Source organism: Ursus arctos, unplaced genomic scaffold, assembly GCF_023065955.2.
Source record: "Ursus arctos isolate Adak ecotype North America unplaced genomic scaffold, UrsArc2.0 scaffold_37, whole genome shotgun sequence".
Lineage (NCBI taxonomy): Eukaryota > Metazoa > Chordata > Mammalia > Carnivora > Ursidae > Ursus > Ursus arctos.
The window spans coordinates 5,657,644-5,681,878 of record NW_026623053.1 but is presented as its reverse complement, the minus strand read 5'-3'; the positions used below and the strand labels follow the sequence as shown (position 1 = coordinate 5,681,878).

The 24,235-nt window shown below is 47.0% G+C and overlaps 1 protein-coding gene across 7 annotated transcripts; it reads left to right on the top strand.

Moving 5' to 3' along the window:
• The first annotated feature begins 772 nt into the window (after window positions 1-772).
• Window positions 773-22,345, top strand: CUNH14orf93 (chromosome unknown C14orf93 homolog). 7 transcript variants are annotated; one of them, XM_044379578.3, is made up of 9 exons: window positions 786-1,134; window positions 1,235-1,333; window positions 10,385-10,486; window positions 12,612-13,372; window positions 15,545-15,865; window positions 19,608-19,669; window positions 19,893-19,996; window positions 20,890-21,002; window positions 21,274-22,345. In XM_044379578.3, the coding sequence occupies exons 4-9, from the start codon at window positions 12,773-12,775 to the stop codon at window positions 21,691-21,693; spliced, it is 1,620 nt and encodes a 539-aa protein (XP_044235513.1). In that variant the 5' UTR covers window positions 786-1,134; window positions 1,235-1,333; window positions 10,385-10,486; window positions 12,612-12,772; the 3' UTR covers window positions 21,694-22,345. The 7 variants fall into 7 exon arrangements, with proteins under 7 accessions (XP_026342261.1, XP_057162378.1, XP_044235513.1 ...); XM_057306395.1 differs by lacking the exon at window positions 10,385-10,486 and having other exon boundaries at window positions 781-840; window positions 12,548-13,372; XM_044379577.3 differs by lacking the exon at window positions 10,385-10,486.
• Window positions 22,346-24,235: the final 1,890 nt, after the last annotated feature.

Genomic DNA, 24,235 nt, shown 5'->3' with positions numbered 1-24,235 from the left:
GAACGGATAACAACTGTCGGAGAGGAGGAAACAGGCGTTATTCCAAGCAGACAGGAGCACTCGAGCAAAGGAATAATTCGGGGTTGGAAAGGTGAGGGCAGTGGGAACCGAGAACAAACAAGGGTGTGGGACCAGATTATGGGCGGTTTAACATTCAAGTACAGGCCCCCAAGTCCTCGTGCAGGAGTAAAGGGGAGTCATTTTAGGTTCCTGGGAATGTTATTTTAACCAAGTAGAGAAAAACTGGAGGCTCAGGCTGAGCGAAAGCAGCGCCCAAAGTCTAAGACTATTTCGTCCTTCACCTTGCTTGGAACGTTCGTTCACGTAAAGGTGGGAGTGTCAAGCAACAGACACGACCCGGAGACGTTCTACCTGGAAATCAGAAGCTCAGGCCGACGCGCCAAGCCCTTGATGCCTAATTCCAGGCTGGAATTCTACTGACTAGCCAGCTAACCAAGTTTAGCACATTGTCAGGAGCTCGCTCACTAACTGTTACCCGTATTGATGCCGAGGGCCTCGTTTCACTGAGAAAGGACGATGGGAAAGGGTGAGGAGGGTGAGAAAGTGAAAGGAAAGCGACAGAGGCGGGGAAGGGGATAGATGCGAGCCGACCGCCAGGGTCCACCCGCGAGGGGGTCGGGGTCGGGGGTCGGGGGGCCCTCAGGGGCCCCCTGGGGACCCGGCCTCGGGCGCGGCGCGTGTGCTCGCGGGCGGGGCGCCCCGCGGCCGCCGGCGGCCAATCCGGGAGGGCGTCCGGGGAGGGGCGGGGCCTGCCGGCTCGGGCGCCGCGAGTCCTCCTTTTTGCACACACACGAATACAAAGAGCCATACGACCTTCGGGTATCCTTTTTCCATTTTTTCCCTCCTTAATCTTGTGTGTGTTTTCAAAAATTTTAAAAATAGAGATCTGTGGCAGTGCTGGGGTGAGGAAACTGTTGCTAAGGGGAATTTGCGCTTTCCCCCATTTCTTTTTCTGTCTCTCTTCCTCTTTCTTTTTCCTGGTCAAGGTTTTAAATATACCAAGAAGTTGAGAAGCAGGATGGCCGTGTACAACTATTTCCAGCCAAATTTATAGAGATTTTTTTTTTCTTTTTGTTATCACATTTTAAGAACTGGTAAATTTTTATGGCCGAGGTATTTAAAACATTTAGCCGCTTGGGGAGTATAGATTTCTTTTTTCTTTTTTTCTTTTTCTTTCTTCTTCTTCTTCTTCTTCTTTTTTTTTTTTTTTTAGGCGGGGCGAAGGGATAATGTAAATTTCTGCCACGGGCAACGTCAAGGGCAACGTGGAAAGAAGCGGAGACTTGAGAGACTCCCTCACAAAGCTGTTGGCGTACGTTTTACACACCCTCCCCCAGAACCAAAACCAAGTGGCTTGAATGTGGCAATTGTCCAAGGCCAATCGGTTAAAAATGTTTGGATGTTATAATTGAGACACTCATCTCCCCGGGGAGGAGGGCAAAACCCTTCTTACAAATGTGTCTTACATTTTCAGGAAGACATTGTGTGTTTGTGTGTGTGTGTGTGTGTGAGTTTTGAAGCAAATGATTTCATAAAGATTTATCCTGGGGTTTTGTGCTTTGTGTATATGTACAGTATGTGTATATGTGCCACATCAGATTCTGTTTTCAAAAGAGATTACCTTTGATTTTATGTGTGCAAAGTGGCCCTTATTAGGATGGGATTTTTTTTTTCTGTTGTGTTCCCAAATGTGATCCAAACAGGATTTCGTGCGCAAATTAGAGTTTAGAAGAAATCCTATGCTTAGCACACTTAGGCACGTTCATTTTATGTGCATTTACTGTATTTTTCTACTCCTCTAAAGTCTCAGATTAGTGAATAATTAAATAATTGCCAGGGAGTGTATAGTCCATGTGGCAAATGAGGGTAGGCAATTTATTGAATCTGTGGTTCAAAGTCTTCTTTACTGACTGTTTTGCCTTGAGTGGTTTTGCTTTTTATTGTCTCATGTTCTTAAATGTACAGCTGTGTATATTTTGGCCTTTATGTGTGGTTTGGTTGGTGTGTTCAGAAAGGAAGTTTTCTCTTGGCTTTTTGACAAAGTGGTCGTTTCTAGGTTGGGATTTGTTCGAAAAGCTCCACAGCTGGCAAAGTGTCAGGAAAATAATCCAGTCAAGTCCAATTCTCAAAAACCGTTCCTGGGGGTTGTGATGGGGGAGGGGCGAAGAGGAGGCAAAGGTAAATAATACATAGGAGGCGGATACGAAATGCATTGTGGTTATCGTGTTGCATTTTTGGATTGAGAAGCCTTCTCCCCAGGTCTAAGAGTCACAGAGAAAAGGGTAAGAAATCAGAGGACAAAACAAGCACAGAGCAAAGCCTCCTGTTACGTGAGCCATAGTCTCACTTCATCCTGTTAATGAACCACTGTCTCCTGTTAGGAGTCATACTGAAAATATATTCAAATCTGTATTCACAGATTGGGGAGTGAAAGCATAGGAAGTATATGGGGCGATGAGGGAGAAACTGGAATGTCACCAGCGAAGTAGCAACCAGGATATAAAAAAGGATCTGTAGAGTTCAAATTTAATTACAACAAAGCCTCTGTAGGATGACCGTAATACATTTCCATTCCTCAGCCAGCGCCCTACTCAGTTTCAAGTAGTATTTAGGACGCCGAAACAACAGCTTTAAAATTGTTTGTCCAGGTCTTGAAATTCACTGTAATGGAAGTGGCCCTCTGTGGGCTCTCCGAACTTCTTACCTGTACCGGGTGTGTTTTTATTTCCTAACAATGCAAGTCAGATCAGGACTTAATAAAATATCTCAAATATGGATCATTCCACAAGTTTAGACCTGCATGCATATCTTTGAAATCTAGTCAGATTCCAGTGACTTTGTGATGGCAGCTTTGCCGGGAATTTTTAATGGAGTTTTGTTCTAATTCTTTTCCCCAGCACTGCAGGCCATCGCTTTTTAGCTTCTTGGGAGAGAGAGCTCGTCGTCCCAGGGAGGTACACAACCCAAGCCTCTGACTTGCTTGATTTTTACAAGGAACCTAGGCTCATGTCCAGTGTCCTTGATTTGAGTCCCACGAACATATGATTGGCTTGGCCTTCCTACCAAAGCACAGCTAAACTCGGTTGACTGTGGGACTCGCGGGGCTCCTAAAGATGAAAACTTTGAACTAAAGGGGAACTGCCACCTTGCTAGTGGTATCTAAAAGATCCGTAACCAAGGCCGACAGGAATTAAAAGCCTTCCACCACCAAATGTATGAGACCTATTTGTGGCATTGAATTTATAATCGTGTACACGCAGCTTTGTAAGCAGCAAAGAACAAACCCGTGTAAACAAAACAAAACAAGCTAAAGATGGCGCCTGACGGCCTTGAAAAAGCCTCGTAGTCGTGTCCCTCCCTGAAGTGGCCCCTCCCCTCCCTGGCTCGTTGAGTGATTGTGGATTGCAGCCAATAAAGTCCCTGGTCCTGCCCCCCACCGTCCAATCGCCAATCACCGGGAGCCAGAGGACGGGAGGGGCGGTGCCTCCCCGCGTGCGCGCGCTGGCGGGGTACACGGGCCGGCGCCGCGGTCTCCCTTTCCAGGCTGCGCGCTCGTGTTGGCGCCGCTGAGTCAGCTGGAGCGGCGGCGCGGGGCACACGCGGTGGAACACCCGTGACGGGAACACCTGTAGGGCTGCCAGAGTCCGACCGCAGCGGGAAGTTCCCGGCGGCTCTCAGCCCAAGTCCGCAGAGCTATTGTGGCCACAGAGTCAACCCATGGTGACCCGGCGAGATCCCTGACCGCGCCTCGGGCCACGGTGCTGTTTGCCGCTACACCCCTTTCCCCGGAACCCCCAGGGCACTCTCTGCGGTGGGGCTCACGGGCGAGTCGCCCTGACCCGAGGGCAGTCAGTGCTCGAGCTCTGTTCTCCCTGTGTCGGAAATGGTTGTACTGTCCCTGGTGCCCACCTTGTCATCTTTGATTAATATTTAATCAACTAACATTTACTGAGGGCTCGCGGAGCGCATGATGTAGCTTTTGGAGCTAGCTTTTCATTTTTCAGTTGATCTAGAAATGCAGGACTTGTCCTTTATGTCAGGCACATTTCTATGAAGATCTTAAACCGAGAATTTAATCTTAGCAAGTTGCACTTTTAACAAATGTAAATAAAAAAGACTGCTACACTAGGCTAAAAACTCTTAAACCACTATACAAGTATACTTGGAATCTTCGGATTAGTGGAGGCTTTTCTTAGAATCTCATTCTCCCCTTAGGTCCACATCTCTCTCTTTCTCTCTCTCTTTTTTTCCCCCCGAAAATGAGGTCTTAGATTTTCTCTGCAGATCAGTAGATGGTTCGATCTTTCAAAATGTGGGAAAATAATATTTTCTGGTGTTTGCTTACCTGCTCTGGTGTGGTAAAGGGGCTCTTTTTTGATAGAAACAGGTGAGCCATATTGCACCTTCAAGTGGAGGAGTAGGGCTGACCAGCACGGTTGGAGCTTTAAGTGGCCATTTTCCTTTCTTTATTTCTTAAAATGAAAATTATGGTATGAATTGCTGTGCTTTCAGTAATCGCATTTAAGGAAGTCCATTGCTAGCGTGACCCTGAATGAGTCAAGGGCCCATTATAAAGACATATATCATCAGAGTGATACCATATCATACACATCTATTAAATCGTGAGGAAACTTTTATTTTTCACAGTTTGGAGGTGAACTCAGTCATGCAGAAAATTCAAACTCAGAATGGGTTGAAAGCAAGCAAGGGAGCTGCCAGGAGGATGATATATTTAGTTCTAACACAAATACATGTGACTTGGGAGGAAAGGTGTAGTTAAGATTATGGACAGTCTCACCCTGAACTGTCTGAAGAAGATGACTTTTCTTTCTTTTTTATCTAAATATTTATGAAGAAAATATAAAAATTACCAAAAAGTACATTTTCTGGACCCTTTCACATGTGTTAAAATTAGACCAACACTGAATGAACCCCAAACATATATTTTATGCAAACTTAAGTTTGACAGCTGCTGTCACTTTGTATTGGCAACTCGTCAAAAGATTAGTGATCTTTTTTTAACACTCAATTCTAAAAGTTGATAGCATTTTGCAAAAAGCTTACATATTATTCCTGGTGGTCAACCTTAGTTTACTCCTTTTTTTTTTTCCTTTCCGGAATGAAAATATGAATTCTTGGCTTGAAAATAAATTAGCAATCTGAAATCGCAAAAGTTGATCCTATTAAAATGTTTAGTAATGGTGGTTTATATGCTGCCCAGATTAATTCACTATAGTTAACCATTGTTTTGCCAGACATTCCATGGATTGCTTCATGGGTTATTGAATTAAAGTTCTACGTTACAGAAGTAAAATAAGGATGTCAGAATAAAGTTTATGCACCTTCATAATGTTGGCAGGGTTAAATGGGCTCTAGAACCATGAACCAGTGTTGGAAAAAAGCAAGAATAATTAATTGTGTTAGTTTGGGAGCATTCGAAAACGATTTAACAGGTTGTAACAACAGATAATGCAGCACTTTTTATAATAAAGTTCTATTATCAATTTGGATTATTCATAGTGAGGAAAATCTTCCTCTAAGTAAAAAGAGAGTCTCCATAGTGTATCTCTTTGTCTTCCTCTCTCCACCTCAATCTTTGCTCTGTATTTATTTTTTCTTCTCTGCAGTTTCAGGGAAGAGTTACCCTTCCTTCCTTCTCACATTGGGAGGATCCTTCCTAGAAGAAAACTTAAATTCTTTTCTAATATCTTCATCGTTTACTTTCTCACAGCTTTCTTCTTTCTTTCTTTCTTTCTTTCTTTCTTTCTTTCTTTCTTTCCTTCCTTCCTTCCTTCCTTCCTTCCTTCCTTCCTTCCTTCCTTCTCTTCCTTCCTTCCTTCTTCTTCTTTTTGTCTTTCTTTCTTTCAAGTCTTGTTCTTCTTCTCCTTTTTTTTTTTTTTTAAGTAGGCTGCACATGGGGCTTGAGCTCATGACCCTGAGATCAAGAGTCACATGCTCTACTGACTGAGCCAGCCAGGTACCCTTGGTAGATCTATTTTTAATTTTTGGAGGAACCTTAATACTTTTGTCCAGAGTGGCTGCACCAGTTTGCATTCCCAACAGCAGTGCACCGGGCTCCTTTTTCTCCACATCCGCCAACACTTGTTGTGTCTTGTGTTTTTGATTTAACCATCCTGAGAGGTGTGAGATGACAGCTCATTGTGGTTTTGATTCGCATTTCCCTGGTGATGAGTGATGTTGAGCATCTTTTCCTGTGTCTCTTGGCCATCCGTATGGCCATCTGCTTTGGAGAAATGTCTCTTCATGTCTTCTGCCCATATATAAATTGGATTATTTGGGGTTTTTTGCATTGAGTCGTATAAGTTCTTTATATTTTAGATACCTTTATTGGATATGTCATTTGCAAATATCTTCTCCCATTCAGTAGGTTGTCTTAGTTTTGCTGACTATTTCCTTTGCTGTACAGAAGTTTTTTGTTTTGATGTAGTCCCGATAGTTTTGTTGTTGTTTGTTTGTTTTTTAGAGAGGGAGAGGGGGGAGGGGCAAAGGGAAAGAGAATTTTAAGCAGACTCTACGGCTAGTGCAAAGCCTATGTTTGGTTCAGTCTCACGATCCTGAGATCATGACCTGAGCCAAAATCAAGAGTCTGACGCTTAATTGACTGAGCCACTCAGGCGCTCCCCAATAGTTTATTTTTGCTTTTGTTTCCCTTGCCTCAGGAGATATATCTAGAAAAATGTTGCTGCGGCTAATGTCACAGAAATCACTGACCTTTTTCTTTCTGCTTTGTAAATACAGTAAAGCTCTAGAACCTCTTCTGACTTCCTTGTTACTTCCTTGCTTTCATAACTAAACTCTAGAAGACTTGATTTCATGTCTCATTTGCATTTTCTCTCCATCAATTCCTCTTTCATCTACTGCATAGTATTACTTTCACTGAAAAATCACTTCTCTGGTCATGACCAATGACCATCACAGACAAATAAATTGTATCTCCTTAATTTTCATCTTTTTTAGCCATTCTGCTGCACCTGTCACAGTTGATTAAAGCCACGTTCTTGAAATTCTTTCTACTTTGACTTTCATAACACTCCTTTTCTCCCACCTCACTGACCATTCTTCTCTTTTAATGAAGCCTCTTGCACAGATTGGCTGTAAGCGCTGTCCTTGGCCTTTGCATTTCACACTTTCTCCTTTCTCCTTGGAGAGTGCATTCACTTTCTCAGGTTCAACTACAACCCTCCTGCTAAAGATTCTAAATCTGCATTCCAGCTCTGACCTTTCTCTTGTTTTTTTTTTTTTTTTTTGGTCTTAGTTGCTATCAGGACATCCATTTAAAGATGTTGCTATCAGTCTGAAATTTAACTTGTTAAGTACACACATCTGGGGCTCCTAGCTGGCTCAGTTGGTAGAGCATGTGACTCTTGATCTCAGGGGTGGTGAGTTTGAGCCCCAAGTTGGGCCTAGAGCTCACTAAAAAATAATAAATAAATATCTATATACATACACATCTTCTCTAATATGGTGGTGCCTCCTCTCAACGTCCTCATTTCCTTTTTTTTTTAATTAATTTATTTATTTGAGAGAGAGGTTGTGTGGGTGGGAGGGAGGGAGAGAGGGAGAGAATCTAAGGCGACTTCCCCACTGAGCACAGAACCTGATGTGGGGGCGATCCCACAACCCATGAGATCATGACCTGAGCCAAAACCAAGAGTCAGACAACCAACCAACTGAGCCACCCAGGCGTCCCTCGACGTTCTCATTTCTCTCATTCTGTCAATGGTACCATCTTCTGACCGTCGGGTTGATAATCTTGAAGTTGTCTTTAGCCCACATTTCTGTCCCCTGTATTTATTAAATAAAGAAATATCATCAGGTCTTCCTTCAGGATGTTGAATCTTCATATCCACAACCCTCATTCTCAACTCACTTCAGGATTGAAGAGTCTCCTAATAATCTCTCCCTCTTCCACTTTCGGTATCTAAGATAGGCGTCAGCAAACTGGAGCCCATAGGCTAAGTCTGGCCTGCCATCTGTTTTTATATGGCCCATGAGCTAGGAATGGCTTTTATATTTTTTAATGTAAGTGTTAAATATACTATCTTCCGACATTTCTGTGTCCATCAATAAAGTTTTATTGGAACACAGTCGTGCTCATTGTTTATGTATTGTCCATGGCTGCTTTGTGCTGCAATGGCAGAGTTGAGTAGTTGTGACAGTAACCACATGACCTGCAAAGCCAAAACGACTTACTGTCTGGTCCTTTACCGGAAAAGGTTTGCTGACCCCTACTCTAAGGGTTTCTTTGCCATGGTTTTCAAAGTCCTGTGTCAGCTTTCCATACCTTTGCTCTGACCTCGCACACGTACCGTGGAAATTCCTGTAATGTGTGTTTTTTCCTCTCATCTCTCGTGCCTTCTTCCCACCCTCCCAGTTCCTTTTATACATTGCCCAAGGCTCAGTTGGAGGTTTTTCTTCTGTAAGACCCCTTTCTCATATGATTTTGTTCCGTTGATCTATCCATTATTTTTAACTATCTCCTCAAGAATTCTTGTCTGCACCGTATTTTTAGGCACTTGTGTGTATTTTTGCTTTGTTCTTTAGACATTCCATTCTCACATATGCTGTAAGCTCATTCCATGTAGGGACTTTGTCTTCCCTTCATTTGAGTACTTGTGGCAATCCGTTTCGGTGACTCATCCTTCAGCAGGGCCTTGCATACAGAGAATTTTTAGAAACTTTTTTTTTTCAAATTTTTTTTTTCTCTAATGGGGATGTATGTAGCTAATGAAATTTGTGTTTTGTTTTGTTTTTAATCCAGATTATCCAGCATTTAAGTTGTTATCTGGTTAGTAAATATTATAATGTGAAAGATTCCTTTATTACCTGCTGACTTTGCTTTCTTTCCTTGTCCTTTCATTGCAATGTCTTAGAGCTTAAGTGGATACAGGAGCCAGGACAATTAAGTCAGCAGGAATGTCCACAGAAACCAAAAAGAGTTATTTGAATACCCATTCTGCTACACTGCACTCTACCGGGTTTATATAGACAGCTTAATTAAAAACAACAACAACAGCACACCAATTGTTGCTCTGAATGTGACATTCTAAAATGGACATAGTTAGGGGCACCTGATGGGCTCAGTCAGTTAAGCGTCTGACCCTTGACTTCAGCTCAGGTCATGATCTCAGCGTTGTGAGATTGAGTCGGGCTCTGTGCTGGACATGGAGCCTGCTTAAGATTCCCTCCCTCTCTCTCTGCCCCTCCGCCCTCTAAAAAACGATAATAATTAAAAGTAAATAAATAAAATAGACATACATAGTTAGGGTGTTATTGGGGTTTTTTAAAGATTTTATTTATTTATTTATTTATTTATTTGAGAGAGCATGAGAGAGAGCATGAGTTGGGGAGAGGGGCAGAGAGAGAGGGAAAAACAGACTCCTTGCTGAGCAGGGAGCCCCATGCGGGGTTTGATCCCAGGACCCTGAGATCATGACCTGAGCCCAAGGCAGATGCTTAACTGACTGAGCCACCCAGGTGCCCCAGACATAGGTTAATACACAAAGTAGAAAAGTAGAAAGAAATTGAGGAACAAAATTATAGAGATGGTAGAATCATGATTTGGGTTGGGGAGGGGCCGAGGGAGAGGGAGAGAGAGAGAGAGAATCTTAAGCAGGCTCCACACCCAGCACAGAGCCCAATGTGGGGCTCAATCTTGCAACCCTGAGATCATGACCGAACCGAAATCAAGAGTCAGACTCTTAACTGACTGAGCCATTCAGTCACCCCGAATCATGATTTTTTTATGTCAACACAAATATGAAAATATATTTATCATTAAAAGCTAGCAGAGTTGTATATTATCCCCAGTCTAAAGCCAGTTCATAAGAGTAAATTGCAAATACCCTGCTTTCTCAATTACCTTTCTAATGTACATCAGAGAAGCTTTTATATGTATACATGCATCTTGGTAGACTTGAATTTATTGTTTCTTAGAAATCTGTTATTAAATTTAGGGGGGAAATCTCCCAAGTTCCATTTCAAGCCATTGCATTTTTTCAAGATTGGGAAATCAGGACGGGGGTCCAGGATGGGAACACAGAATATTTCAGGAATAATCTTAATATCATCCAGCTGCTATTTGTGAAGCACTGAGCGCGTGCCAGCATTCTGTAGGTGCCTTACATATATTATGTATGTATAATCATCACAAGAACATTCCAAGTAGGCAGAGACGAGAGCACTGGCGCTCAGAAAAGGGAATAATTTCTCCAAGTTCACACAGCTGTTAAGTAGTGCATACAGCAGGATGAGAACCATATGTGTGTATACACACACACACACACACACACACACACACACATATATATATATATATATATTTTTTTTTTTTTACTTCCAGTTCAGTGCTGTTTTGGAATGATGACTTGGGAAAGACCAATCAAGGGGAAGGGCTCAAGGCAGGCACGGCACTGGCAGGGGTAAAGGCCTCTTGCAAGAAAGAGTAAGTGTTTGGGGCAAGAACGTAGCCCTTGTCAATTTGGTACCAGAAGGGGTACCCACCCAGTGTGCCAACCTGATGCATCTTAGTTTCTTTTTTTTTTTTTTTTAAGATTTTATTTATTTATTTGTCAGAAAGAGAGACAGCAAGCACACAAGCAGGGGGAGATGCAGAGGCAGAGGGAGAAGCAGGCTCCCCGCTGATGCAGGACTCCATCCCAGGACCCTGGGATCATGACCTGAGCCGAAGGCAGACGCTTAACCCACTGAGCCACTCAGGTGTCCCTGCGTCTTAGTTTCTGATTTTACAAATATTGAACCCAATCGGCAACCATCTGTATCTTCTACATAACTGTCTTTCTCGCAATAGCCATGTTTCAGGTTAAACTCCTTGCATGATGTTGGTTAAAAACCCTGCAAGCACAGTGAAGGCCCTTATTCAGGAAGGGAAAGGATATATAAATGATTCACCCATAAACTGGCAGGACTTGCTTAGTGCTTTCCTCTAACCTTTAGTTTTAGGTTAAGCTGTGCCTTCCAGTGACCCTAATGACAGAGAAGCTGCAAGTGGATTTGAGTGAAGTCCTTACAAGTGAATACCTGGCACAGAAAACGTTTTTTTGATATAAAAGGTGGAAAGAGCAAATCAAAGAGTATTCTTTAATAACCAAACATAATTAAAATGCATTGTCAGATTTACATTTTAGTACCTCAGAGGCATTGATTATTACCTGTTTCTGAAATGAGATGGCTGATTCAAAAAAAAAAAAAAAAAGCCCCCAAATCTCAATATATAGAAAATTCTCTTACCCGCCTCCTCTTTTTTTTAATTGTGGTGTTATGATATAATTTACAGGGTAAGATGGAAACGGATCTCTTGCGGAAAATGTAAACATACTTAAGATTCTGTCACTTAGGAAGCTTCAGGCAGAAGGATTCTTTTTTCTATAATCAAGTATTTAGCAAAGACAACATGAAGCTCCTTGGACAGTTCGCAGTCATACAATCCAACCCTCCCATACCTTTTTTCTTTTCCTCCTAGAGTAGTTTCCTTCCTTACCTAGGGTGATTCAAAAGTGAGGCAGTTCGGTTTATCATCCATATTCTGGTTTCCTCTTGAATGGGGCTGGTCCTGCGGGCAAAGTGGCAGTGCTGAGCTCTTTAGACAGGCCTTTTGAGCTTTGCCCCTCCCTCAAGGAGCTTGAGATGTGGAGATGAGGGGTCTCAGAGGTCCTTGGGGCTACCAGCTGTAGGATTCAGAGCAGCTGGATTCCTTTTCAGAGGCTGGAGGCTCAGACGCACAACTGTGAGAGCCAGGGGGCTGTGTGGCCCTGGGTCACTGCAGCTTGATTCTCTGATCCAGCTTTCCCCTTCCTTTCCCTGCCCCATCCCCAAGCATCAGTGATACAACAGTGTGAGGTTGGTGACATGTTGAGGGCTGTCGGTATATTCCTTACCTAGGAGTCTTACTCTGAATGCATCTGTAACAAAATTATAGAGAGGGTAGAATCGTGATTCTTTATGTCAACAAAAAGTGGTTATCAGTTAAAAAAAATAAACACTAGATTGAAAGTAGCAATAACTGGATTCTGCCGTCTCCCTCTGACCTTGAAAAAGATCTATAACTCGTCTGCATGTCTCTTCGGTGGACCTGGGGTAATATGTGTTTCCTAGAGCTTCTGTGTGGTAGAGATAACCTGCGGGATGTGTTCTGAACTCCTTAAGGAATGATGTCAAGGAGACAAAAGGCAATGACTGTTATTACCGCAAAGATAGTGAGGAGGCAAAGACAGATATGCATTTTCTTCCTTAATCTTCTCATCTTTCCAGATGCTTGTGGGTCCTTTTGAGTCCCCCCCCTCTGTTCCTTAGGTTGGCGTGGCGGGGGGTGGGGGGTGTTCCATGCTTGGGTGCAGGAAGAATGCCTTCTACCCCCTGACACTGTGTTCAACAGGAAGGCCTGTGTAGGCAGCACCCTTTGGGTCAGCGGTGAGTGGGACCCCCAGCGCGCTGTGCTAGGAGAGCCCGGGGTCTGCAGATAGAAGAAGGCATCTCTCTTCTGCAGACGGAGGACAGGCAGCCATGGATCGGGTGCTCCTTCACAGCTTGCCTACTCCTCCTTCACACAGCCCACCGCCTGGTGCCCAGGCTCCTCTGGTCACCCTCCATGACACAGGAAAGTGAATCCAAAGAGGCCAGTGCTTCCTACCCGCCTCGAGTCGAGCCGACTGGGGACACCTCTGGGACCAGCCCGGCAGTGTGAGCGCCGTTGTTCCCGCGGCCCTCCGCCATGTCCTTCAGTGCCACCATCCTCTTCTCCCCTCCCGGTGGCAGCGAGGCCAGATGCTGCTGCTGTGCGTGCAAGAGCGAGACGAGTGCGAGCAGCGCGGGCTCCCAGGGCGGGAACCCTCCTGCCAGCACCCCCATCACGGTGACCGGCCATGGCCTGGCCGTTCAGAGTTCAGAGCAGCTCCTGCATATCATCTACCAGCGGGTGGAGAAGGCCGTGGGCCTGGCCGAGGCCGCCCTGGGGCTGGCCCGGGCCAACAACGAACTGCTGAAGCGCCTGCAGGAGGAGGTGGGTGAGCTGCGGCAAGGGAAAGCCTCGGCCCCCGATGAAGATGGGGCCAGCCGGGCGCACGGCTCGCCGCCCCCGGAGCCGGGGCCTCTCAAGGAGAGCCCGGGGGAGGCCTGCAAGGCGGCGGCCGCGGCGGAGGAGGAGTGTGACAGCGTGGGCAGCGGCATGCAGGTGGTGATTGAGGAGCTGTGGCAGGTGGGAGCCGCCTCGGCCGTGGGGCCCGGGCCCTTGGGCTTCCCGGCGGCGCAGAGGGACGCGCGGCTCCCGGGCTGCGCCCTGACGGCCGGCGACGCGGCCCCGCTGCTCAATCCCGTGAGTATGGCCGCAGAGCGGGCGGCGGTGGCGCGGGTGGCTCCCGGGGGCTTTTCCTGGCCCGTCCCTCTGCCTTCTCCCTCCCTCTGGTTTCTTCCCAGCCTTCAGCCTTGCTTTTGGTGTTCTTGTGCGGACACAGGACAGCACGAGGCGTCCTGGCAGGGCCGGGCAGCCCTCGCCTGCTTTCCGCCGAAGCCTCGGTGGCCCGAGTGCGTCTCTGGCGCGCGGGGTGCTGGCCGCGCCCTCCCCTGGCTCTCAGGGACCCGGGTGCCCCCTCCTCCTGCACAGCTGGCTCCGCTGCTACCCGGGCTCTGCCTCTCCTGGCGAGGAGGCCTGCCGCGCACAGACGGCTCATTCATATTTTATCACGGGCCCTCTGCTTGCCAAGAGGAATTCAGTACAGATAGAGAGATGGGAATGGGGCGGGGAGAGGCAGAGGTGCAGAGAGAGGGAGAGCCAGAGAGGGACAGAGGGAGGGATAGGGAGAGGACAAAGGGAACGGAAAGACAGGTATAGGGAGGGAAGGAGGCAGGTGGAGATGAAGGGTTGAGGAAGGAGGAAAAGTGAAAAGAGCATAGAGGAAAAGTGAATCGAAACGGAAAGAGACTTTGGGCGCGCAAGAGAACGTGGGAGAGGGTGGGAAGGCAGTACAGGGAAGGGAAAAGCGTGAGGCCGAGAAGTGGACAGCTGGGAGTTCCTGGGAAGGGAGAGACAGGTTGGGAGAGCGACGAAAGCAAGCGCGCATATTTTGTGAGCAGGAAAAGACACAGAAGTACACTGTGCTATTTCAGTTTCTTTCCTGCTCAGGGCCATCTGAGCAGGAAAACCCTGGCTGAGTGTAGTAAAAACTGCCGAGTGTGGCACATGGAAGTACAAGAAGGAGATGGAGCAACTAGGGAGATCACAGAGATGGGAAAGTAACAGATGTGTCACCACTTGAGAGACAGTGGGAGGTCTGTCAGCTCTCCTCCCCCATGCTCCCCCCCCCCCCCCCGCCACCCTCTCTTTCCTCTTCCCGCACACACAACAAGGCCCAGACACCCAGGAAAGAGAAAAGGAGCAGAACACACCAGGGAGATGGGAGGGAGGAAACTCCCAGCCCATCTGCTAGATCTGAGACATGAATGTGTAAGCCCCCTGTCCCCCTCCAGTGTCACGCTGCAGCTGGTCACTGCTCCCTGAAGGCCTAGCCATGTGGTGGGTGGTGGCCACTGCCCACCTGCCCCACTCTGCCCAGCCAGGACTCTGGGGGTTGGGGCAGAGGGTTTGGGGCTGCAGGGAGGTGGGAGGAGGCAGGGGGTACCAGGTACCAGGCCAGGCGATGCCCTGAGCTTTGGTTCTGTCAGGCAGGGAAGGCTTCCAAGCCGACAGGATGGAATTAGATTTCACAGCGTAGAAAGCAGCTCACAGGTCTATAAATCTCAGCCTCCTCCCCCGCTTCTTTCTGTGTTTTTTTTACCCCCACTTTCACTGTTTTGTTTTCTTGGCTGCAGAAATCCCCCCTCCTTTCTTCCCTCTCTCTCCTTCCTCCCTCCTTCCTTTCCCTGCCCTGTATGTCCTTGAGTGAGGGCACAGGCAGCAAGTGGATGTCAGGACAGTGACAGTCAGATGTGGCCAGGGCGGGATCAAGGTGAGGACACAGACATGTCCTGTGAAGGGATTGGAGGGGGGTCGGGGGGGGTAGAGGCTGGGAGGGCCAGCCTCTCTAGAAATTTCTGACTTTATATCTCCCTTCTTTGCTCCAATTTTTCTCCTGTTTCTCCTGTTTGTTGTTATCATTTTATTTTCTTGTTCCTTCTCTTGCTTGGTGTTCCTTTCTTATCATCACTTCCTCCCCCAATCCCTTTTAGACAAAATACTTGCCTGGCTATGGTTCTCATACCCAAGAGCAAATCATAGATGATTCCTCACAAATAGAGCATCAGAAACAAGCCTTGTCCTTGTAATCAGTCCTATGGGTAATGATTCAACCCAAGAGGCCCTATATATCCAAGAAATATTTGCCAACACTCCTGTAGGAGTCCCAGAGAAACAAGCTATTGACCATTAAAGACTGTGCTGGATTCCCCCTGCTTTCCACTCTCTGTTCGCTATCCTTGGCCAAGGAATGATGGTTGACCAGGTTCCCCCAAGCCCGGATGGCTAATAGGCTATTCTTTTTTATGTCCGTAGCTGGTGGATGATTATGTGGCCTCTGAGGGTGCGGTACAGCGGGTGCTGGTCCCTGCTTATGCCAAGCAGCTCTCACCCGCCACACAACTGGCTATCCAGCGGGCCACCTCAGAGACAGGGCCAGAAAATGGAAGCAAGCTGCCACCACCCCGCCCCGAGGACATGCTCAGTGCTGCTGCTGCGCTGGATGGTGCCTTGGAAGAGTCAGGCCCCGGGGGAGCAGGGGAGCTGAGACACTCTCTAGGGTTTACCGCTTCCCCATGCAGGACCAGAGGGAGTGGGCAGAAGAACTCCAGGCGCAAGCGGGATCTGGTACTCTCCGTGAGTGAGCTCAATTCTATACATTTTTCTTCAGTCTGGAGAGAGAAGTGAGGAATGAAGTGTGGGTTGATTTTAAACTTCCCATATTGAATGAATGGTATCCTGAATCCTACTGGAGTGGGAGGGGCAAGAAGGAGACAGATGGGTCCATAGCCCAAGGGATAGGCAGACCCTCTGCTAATTGGGGACCTTTATAGAGGCTTTTCCACATAGATTGAAATCTTCTGTTTAAAGAGAAGGGAATTAGATCACATCTTCTCCCGGTGAGCTAACAGTCCTAATGGGAAGATCTTTAAGGGACCGAGCAGACTGACCACTGAAGGGTGGCACTGGAAACGGCCTGCAGATTACCAGTGGTTCAGGGCCCCTTGGCAGGATGGCCAGGGTATGCTGAGGCGGTCCTAAACCCCAAAGGCGCAGAGCGCCCCTAGACACTCAGCTCAATTATGGAGGTTTGGCGAGTCTAGGGAGCTCCTAAGAGCTCTTGGCAGGGAAGGAACTGGGCTGAACCAGTTCTGCCTGACACTTGGAGTGGCTTGGAGCCTCAGGAGCACCCCTGCACACCCTCAGTGCACAGGGCAGCCACTAACAATGATTCTCCCTAACACGTCCAGCATGCCAGGGTTGAGAAATCCTGCTCTAGGGTGACCATTGTCCTTTGGATCACCTCTGTGTCCTCAAACATCCTTCCGATAACCATGGGGGGTGTGCTTTACCTAGATTCTGTTCATTTGAGCTGTAAGGCATTTCCCTTCTCTGGCTCATGGCTGATAGAGTCACTGGAGGGTTCTGGATAGGAGGGGAGCTCACCATTCACACCCACCTGAAATCTGGTCACAGTCTAGCCCTTTTCCTCTTGTCACAGTCTTAGTAAAGGTTGAAGCCCACCAGGTACGGTGAGTACCTCCTTCATCTTTACTGAAGATTCTTCTTTCATTACTTCTTGCTTCTTTTTCCCTTTTCTAAGGGCTCCTGACTCTTACCCTCCCTTTCATTTGATTTGTTTTTACATCGAGGGGTTCTTTCTTTCCCTGGGAAGGAAGATACCATTTATAATCAGAATCAACTGGTTTCTAATCTTCATTTTAAATTTTGGTTATGTTCAGGGATAGCTCACTTAATCAAGAATAGGGAATGGGTTTAGTTTTTCTGTCACAAACTTCTGGCCCAAGAGGGCCGCTCTTGCTTCCAGTGACAGAAATGGAGGCATATACCTAGAAATGCATCGCAAGGGATTTCCCAAAACTTCATAGTGTTTAAATCATGAATAACTACATGATAATTACAATTTGCATAAAAATGGGACTTCTGACCGCTCCTGCTTCTTCTGCCTACCTCCTCCTGCGAGAGGTCTGGGGCCGAGGCTTGGCTGCTGCCTGCCCTTTGGAGAGCCCGGTGGAACTGAGGACCTAACAGGAGGGCAGTGTGCTCACCCCTCCTGCTGTCTGTTGCAGTGCTTGGAAAGGCCCTGGAGGCCCAGCCAGGGAATTTTGCTGCCCATCACAGAGGAAGGTTTCAAATGTTCTTGTGCCAGACGGTGGCTTCAACGGAGAGGGTTAGCTGCAGGCCTTCAGTCTTCCAGCCTTTAGCTCTGGGAAGGAATCAGAGAGGTGTCCCTCCAGTCTGCTCAGGCCGCTATGGATTGCTGCTAGGGATCCAAAAGGACCAAAGGGGAACCACTCACTTCTTGGAATGCGAGAGATTCCAGCCACCCGTGGGGAAATGTATTTATTTTTAGCTCACCCAGGAGGTAGGGGAGCCAGCAGCCTTTACAGTCTTAACACTTATTACTGTCTTAGAGTATTTTCCCTTTCCGCTTCAAGGCTGGCTTGATTTTTATCAGCCGATCTCTTCTAAGCCACTTGAATCGGAAGCTGTGCAACTCCTTTTTTTTCTTTCTTCCTTTCCTTTTCTTCCTTTCCTTTTCTTTCTTTCTTCCTTCCTTCCTCCCTTCCTTCCTTCCTTCCTTCCTCCCTTCCTCCCTTCCTTCCTTCCTTCCTCCCTTCCTCCCTTCCTTCCTTCCTTCCTCCCTTCCTTCCTTCCTTCCTTCCTCCCTTCCTTCCTTCCTTCCTCCCTTCCTTCCTTCCTTCCTTTCTTTTTCAACACTTTCCAATTCTTTCTGAAGGCTTCACCCATCCTTTGTGATTCCTGAAGTTGGGACTTCTAACAGGTAAAATAACTATATCAAATACGAAGCTAATTTAGTAACATTCCTCTTTATAGAGTGGAGACCCTAACCATAAAAAGTTGACAGTACTTTCCTAAACTGATATGGTCAGTCAGTCAGAGGCAGAAGGGTAAATTGGGGATTTCTCAGCTGAAGCGGAAGCCCGGAGATCAGGATATGAGTCCGTTGGTTTAGGGCTGGGAATTTCCAAGGGCTGAGGGAGCTTGGGATGAAAATACCATCAGAAACGCCAAAACTAAATTTAATCAGAAGAAATGTAAAATCCTGCATCAAAGTTGAAAAAAGCAAAACAGTTGCAGAATGGCAGAGATAGTAATCCGTGTGAAAAACGGACTCGAGTTGACTGTAGGCTCACTAGGAATGGAAACTGTGACCTTAGGAATAGGGGTGGGGTTGCTAAGAAAGTTAATACCATCTTGGGTTTCATTCCTAGAAGTGTAGAGTGCCATTCCGCAAAGTAATGCTCCCTTTGGCCAGGTCTCCACTGATGGATTAGATTCAGTGCCCACTGCCACGTTGTCCGAGGGACACTGGCCAGCCAGAGAGCCTGATGGTTTCGAGAGGCATCTGTCTGGACACTCTGTCATGAGGAATGGCCGAAGGACTTGGGGCTATTTAGACCGGATAGAAGACCTGGGGAGTACATGAGAGACTTCAAAGATTTTAGGTGCTGTTAGGGGCAAAACTGGCCAGATTTTGGAGTCTAAGGCAAAACTTTTTAACAATCAGACATGTTCAACAGTAAAAAAGCTGACTCGAAAAAGTAGTGAGAACCCATTCTTAAAGGTATGTAAGCAAAGCTGAAAGCCTGTGGAATGATGTGAAAGGGAGGTTGGGTGATAGCGTCTCCAAGGTCCTTTGCATTTCACATCTCTGTTATTTTAGGTTTGTGTTTTTCAGACCATAGTGTGTGTCCCCTTGAGATTTGTGGTAATGTGCGAAGGAATATACTGAGGGCATTTTCCTGGGTCATCAATTTTACTAGAAGATTAAGAAGACATTTGTAAAAATTTTATTTTATTTAAATTCAATTAATGAACATATAGTGTAGTATTAGTTTCAGAGATAAAGTTCAGTGATTCATCAGTTGCATGTAACACCCAGTGCTCATTATAAGAAGACATTTTTAGATTAAAAGAAATACAGATATATTGTAAAGAAAACTTTAAAATTTGCAAGAATAGAGGCCCTGAAGAAAAGTCCACTTGCAGTAGTCCTGGTGTATATTTGCTGTCTCCTGGCTATTAGGAAGGAGTATGTTTGTGAAAATGTCTGAGATCTTTTGCCCTTCATATTTCCCAGAAAATGAAGTAAGACCAGGGATGATCCTGGAGTCCCCATACAAGTTAAATGATAAGGACCACAAAAGGGAGGACATTCGAATTACTGACTTAGATAGGCTCTCTGGCTAAGAAGGGGCATCAACAGATATGGTGCCCAGACTATGGGAAGGATTCAGGCAGAAAACCCCATAGGGACAATGCCTAGGGATCAGAGGAGGGTTTCATTATATCCATTCCTGGTTTGAATCTGTATTTGTTTTTGTCCCCTTAGAAATTGGTCCACAATGTGCATAACCACATCACCAATGACAAGAGATTCAATGGGTCTGAAAGGTATGATCTTCTTGAGGGAAAAGAATCACAAGGTACTCTGCCAACAAGAGGGAAGTAGAGGGCTGTTCCGGTATAACAATGAGGCTAAGGCTTTGCCCTCACCATTGCCCCTGCATCCTGTCCTTGGCCACGGGGGAGTTTACCACAAAGGTGATTTGTGCCAGGAATCTCTGCCTGACTTTTAAAATGCTGACTGCCTCGTTCACAATCTTCTTTGTGACAGCATCAAGTCCTCTTGGAATATTTCAGTAGTGAAGTTCCTTCTGGAAAAGCTCAAGCAGGAGCTGGTGACCAGTCCCCACAATTACACTGATAAGGAGCTGAAAGGTGAGAAAAACTGAATTAACTCCCATCTCATCCTTTTTCCACTGGCTGTTCTTGGTCAGAGAAGAGGCATAATGGAGATGATTTAGGTGGTTTTGAAAATAGTGGACTTAAAACATTTTTTTGGCTATTCTCACATCTTCACAGGATCGTTTCTTTTTCTTTTTTCTTTTCTTTCTTTCTTTCTTTGAGAGAGAGAGAGATTGAGCGGGGTGTGGGGGGGAAGAATCCCAAACAGACTCTGTGCTGAGCTTGGAGCCCAACACGGCTTGATCCCAGGACCACGAGAGCACGACCCAAGGCGAAATCAAGTCGGAAGGTCAACCAACTGAGCCACCCAGGCGCCCAGGATTGCTTCTAATTGCCTTTTTATTCCCCTATCCTGCTTGAAATGAAAATGGGAGAAGGAAAGGGCTAACACCAGCAGGCATGATGTTTCCAGCAGGGCCTGAATCTAGGGTGTTATGAAAAGGAAGTCAGAATCCAGGCCTGCCCTTTTCTCCCTAAATATTACATCCTGGGTTTTCTACTTTCCTTACTCTTCTATTATTTGCCCATAGCTAGCCCTGAAGCATTAAGAAAGCTTCTGCTGAAAAAGCACTGGTAATCCATTACCAGCAGAGTAGAATGGGAATGGGTTCAATTGAGCCCGGGTCCGGGGAGGGAGCTACAGAAGCTCAGACTTGTTGTGTGCCAGTGGGAGAAATGGGGGAGTCAGTGCTAGACAGGGAGGTGGGCAGAGAGAGCCAAACCAAAGCAGAGTAAATAGATGCTGATGGGTCTGTGAGAAAGCCCACTGTCTAGACTGAGTCTCACCCTCCCAGCCAGTAGTGTTAGGGCAGAAAAAAATGGCTGAGGACCTGCTCTCTGCCCCGTCCCTTCTCCCTCTTCGCCAGGAGCCTGTGTAGCCTACTTCCTCACTAAGAGGCGTGAGTACCGCAACTCCCTGAACCCCTTTAAAGGCCTGAAGGAAAAAGAGGAGAAGAAGCTTCGAAGTCGCAGATACCGGGTAGGTGTCTAGGCCTTCCTTTCAAGGTGCTAAACACTAAACCCTACTAAGCTGCAGTGGGAAGGGCCAGGGGATGTGGCATCTGAGAATAGGGCTGAGAGCCAGGAATGTTGGCAGATAGAGGAGGGGGGGAGCCGGTTCTAAGATGACTTGGGGGCTAGGTTCTCTCAGACACAGATTTTACACGGCCTTCTTCCTACGAGAACCCTCTCCCCAAATCTAATCCATAGTTTGTTTCTCTGCCTGTCTCTGCCCTGGGCTCCTACCTTAGCTTTTTGCCAACCGATCCAGCATCATGAGGCATTTTGGACCTGAGGACCAACGCCTGTGGAAGGATGTGACAGAAGAGCTGATGTCAGATGAAGAGGACAGTCTTAATGAGCCAGGTGTCTGGGTGGCCCGGCCTCCCCGGTTCCGGGCCCAGCGCCTCACGGAGCTCTGTTACCACCTGGATGCCAACTCTAAACATGGCACTAAAGCCAACCGTGTGTATGGGCCTCCCTCAGACCGATTACCTTCTGCTGAGGCCCAGCTCCTTCCACCAGAACTTTATAATCCTAATTTCCAAGAAGAGGAAGATGAGGGAGGTGATGAGAATGGACCTGTCTCCCCACCTTTTGACCAACCCCACAAAACCTGCTGTCCTGACTTGAACTCATTCATTGAAATCAAGGTGGAAAAGGATGAATGAAATCTATAACCAAGAATAACTCTGGCATCTGCCACTCCCCATGTCCCAGGAATGAGTGGCCATGGAGCTTTCCCAAATGACAAGATGTCCTCTGCAGTCTGAGAAAGCAAATCTGTCTCTCTTCTTACCACAGCCCCCAATGGAAGTAGAAGCTGTGGTGGGATAAAAGACTTACCTAGGAGGGGGACCTCCCCGCTCCCCGTGAATGGCAAGCCAGAAAATGCTTATTTCTAAGCACAAGTAGTGCCTCGGGGAGCCTGGGCTGAGAAAAGGAGGAGGGTGGGTCTAAGAAACATGAGGCCTTCTTGACATATGCCCCAGTCTCTGAGTTGGTTTTGTTTTGTTTTATTTGTTTGTTTGTTTTTCTTTCTGGTTTCACTCAAAGCTCTGGGGAAGCAGCCCTGGTTGTCCCTTCTGCCTCCCCCTGACTGCCAGTCTGGCTCTGCAGTGGCCTCAGCACTGGACCAGTCCAGGGCCCTACCGCCCCCTGGTGGGCAGTTTCAGTCATGGGCTTGAGTCTTCTGAGCAGAGCACTGCTCCATTCCTATTTGGGAATTGGGATAAAGATATAACGGCTATTGTTTATTGAATTATGTAAGGCAGATTTTATTATTCCCATCTTACACATGAAGAAATTAAAGCTTAAAGAGTTCCCGTGTCTCACTGGCAGCTGCTCTCCCACCGTGTGACCCAGCAGTATGTGGGGCTTCGTAGCTATTTCTTAGTCCTGTCAGCCAAGCTGTATTTTGAGGAAGGGGTGAGTGTGTGTGGGTGCGTGTGTGTGTGCACGTGTGTACACACGCACAGGCACCCACACACACTTGCATACAAACTTTGTGCCTGCTGAATGGACTGTGAAGTAAAAATGGCCTTCTGTTCAGTCATACAACAAACACTGATTACTTACTGGGTGTCAGGTCCTGTGTTGGGTGCTGTGGGTACACTGTTGATCAGGTTAGATGCTGATTAGAGGTTTTATTATCTAATCAGGAAGCCAGGCAGTTAAGCAGACAGTGAAATGAACTGTGATAAGGGTGATGATGGGGGAGTGTAAGGTGCAGCGGCAGCAGACAGCAGGGGTGGCTGACCTGCTCGGGTGCTCTGGAAAGGTTTCTCAGAGAGCGGTGCTTCAGCTGGCACCTGAAAGATGGGGAGGCGTTAACCAGAAGGGAAGGGGAGGCCGGGAGTGTTCCAAACAAGGGAATAGCAAGGACGAAAATCCAGAGGGAAGAGAGAGCACAGAGGAGTTGCCATCCTCCTGCAGAACAGTTTGAGGAGGGGATGGTGCAGAGAGAAGCTGGAGAGACACGGAGACGTCAAGTATCTTAAAGAATACAGACTTCAGTTCGAAGGCGGTGAGAATTCGTTCAAAGGTGGTAAGCAGGGAAACGAGGTGATCAGTTTTGTGTTTGAGAAGAATCCCTTGCCCTCGGTAGGAGATGGATGGCACGGACAAAGCTGGGCTGGGGTGTGTGTGTGGGGCTCCTTCTGCAGTGGCTCAGGAGAGAAGAGACAGCTGGACAGAAAGCGATGGTGAGAGAAGGACAGATTTGAAAGTTATTTAAGACGCCAAACTGATAGGACTTGGTGATTGACAGGGCTTGGTGACAGGACTTAGTTGAGGTGGAGGGAGGAGGACAGAAGGTTGATGTTCAGGTTTCTGGCTTAAGCAGCTGAGGGCTTAATGGCGCCGTTTACTCGGGATGCTAGAGGAGCCAGTTTCGGGAGGCAGGGAAGGTGAAGTCAGTTGAGAGTGTGGTACGCCTCTGAGATAACCAAGTGGAGATGCTAGTAGTCAGCTGAGTTTTTAAGTCTAAGAAAGTCTGGGCTAAGGGGCGCCTGGCTGGCTCAGTCAGGGGAGTATGCGACTCTTGATCTCAGGGTCATGAGTTCAAGCCCCACGTTGGGCGTAGAGCTTACTTTAAAAAAGAAAAAATGTCTGGGCTAGAGATAAGGATTTGGGAGCCATCTGTGTACATAGTTCGTAATTTAAGTCTTGAGGAGGGAGAACAGGGCCTGTGGAGTTCCTGGCTCCAGTTGAGACTATGGAGCGGTTACCCCGAGGTCGTGAGCACCACCGAGCACGCCTTCAGTGCATCCCTCTGCCCCTTCACTTGTCTCTGGTTCTTGTTATCCCCTGAAAATATATATCCCAGCTGTGCCCATTGCTGCCACTACCAACTCCCTCATGCGCCTTCTTTCAAGGCTTCTCAACTTCCCGTAAGGTTCACTCTCCCATCCTCACTCCGAAGTGGGAAAGCTTCCAAATATAAGAGGCTCTGTGGATATTTTGGTTTTAAGTAGTTGGAAGAATCCAGGTTCTCCTTGCCCATCTGGAGACAGGAAAGGAGGGAGAGCTTTCTGGTTCATTCTGAAGATGTCGCTCCCAGCAGGTTCTGGAGGCAATCTGATAGCCCCCCTCTGTTACTAATGCTTTCAGTGCTCCCTGATTCTAGTCTGAGAGTGAACTCTCCTCTGGATCAGAGAAAAGCTGTAGGCCTGACAGGGAAACAGAGAGGCTGATTCTCCAGAGAGATGAGGT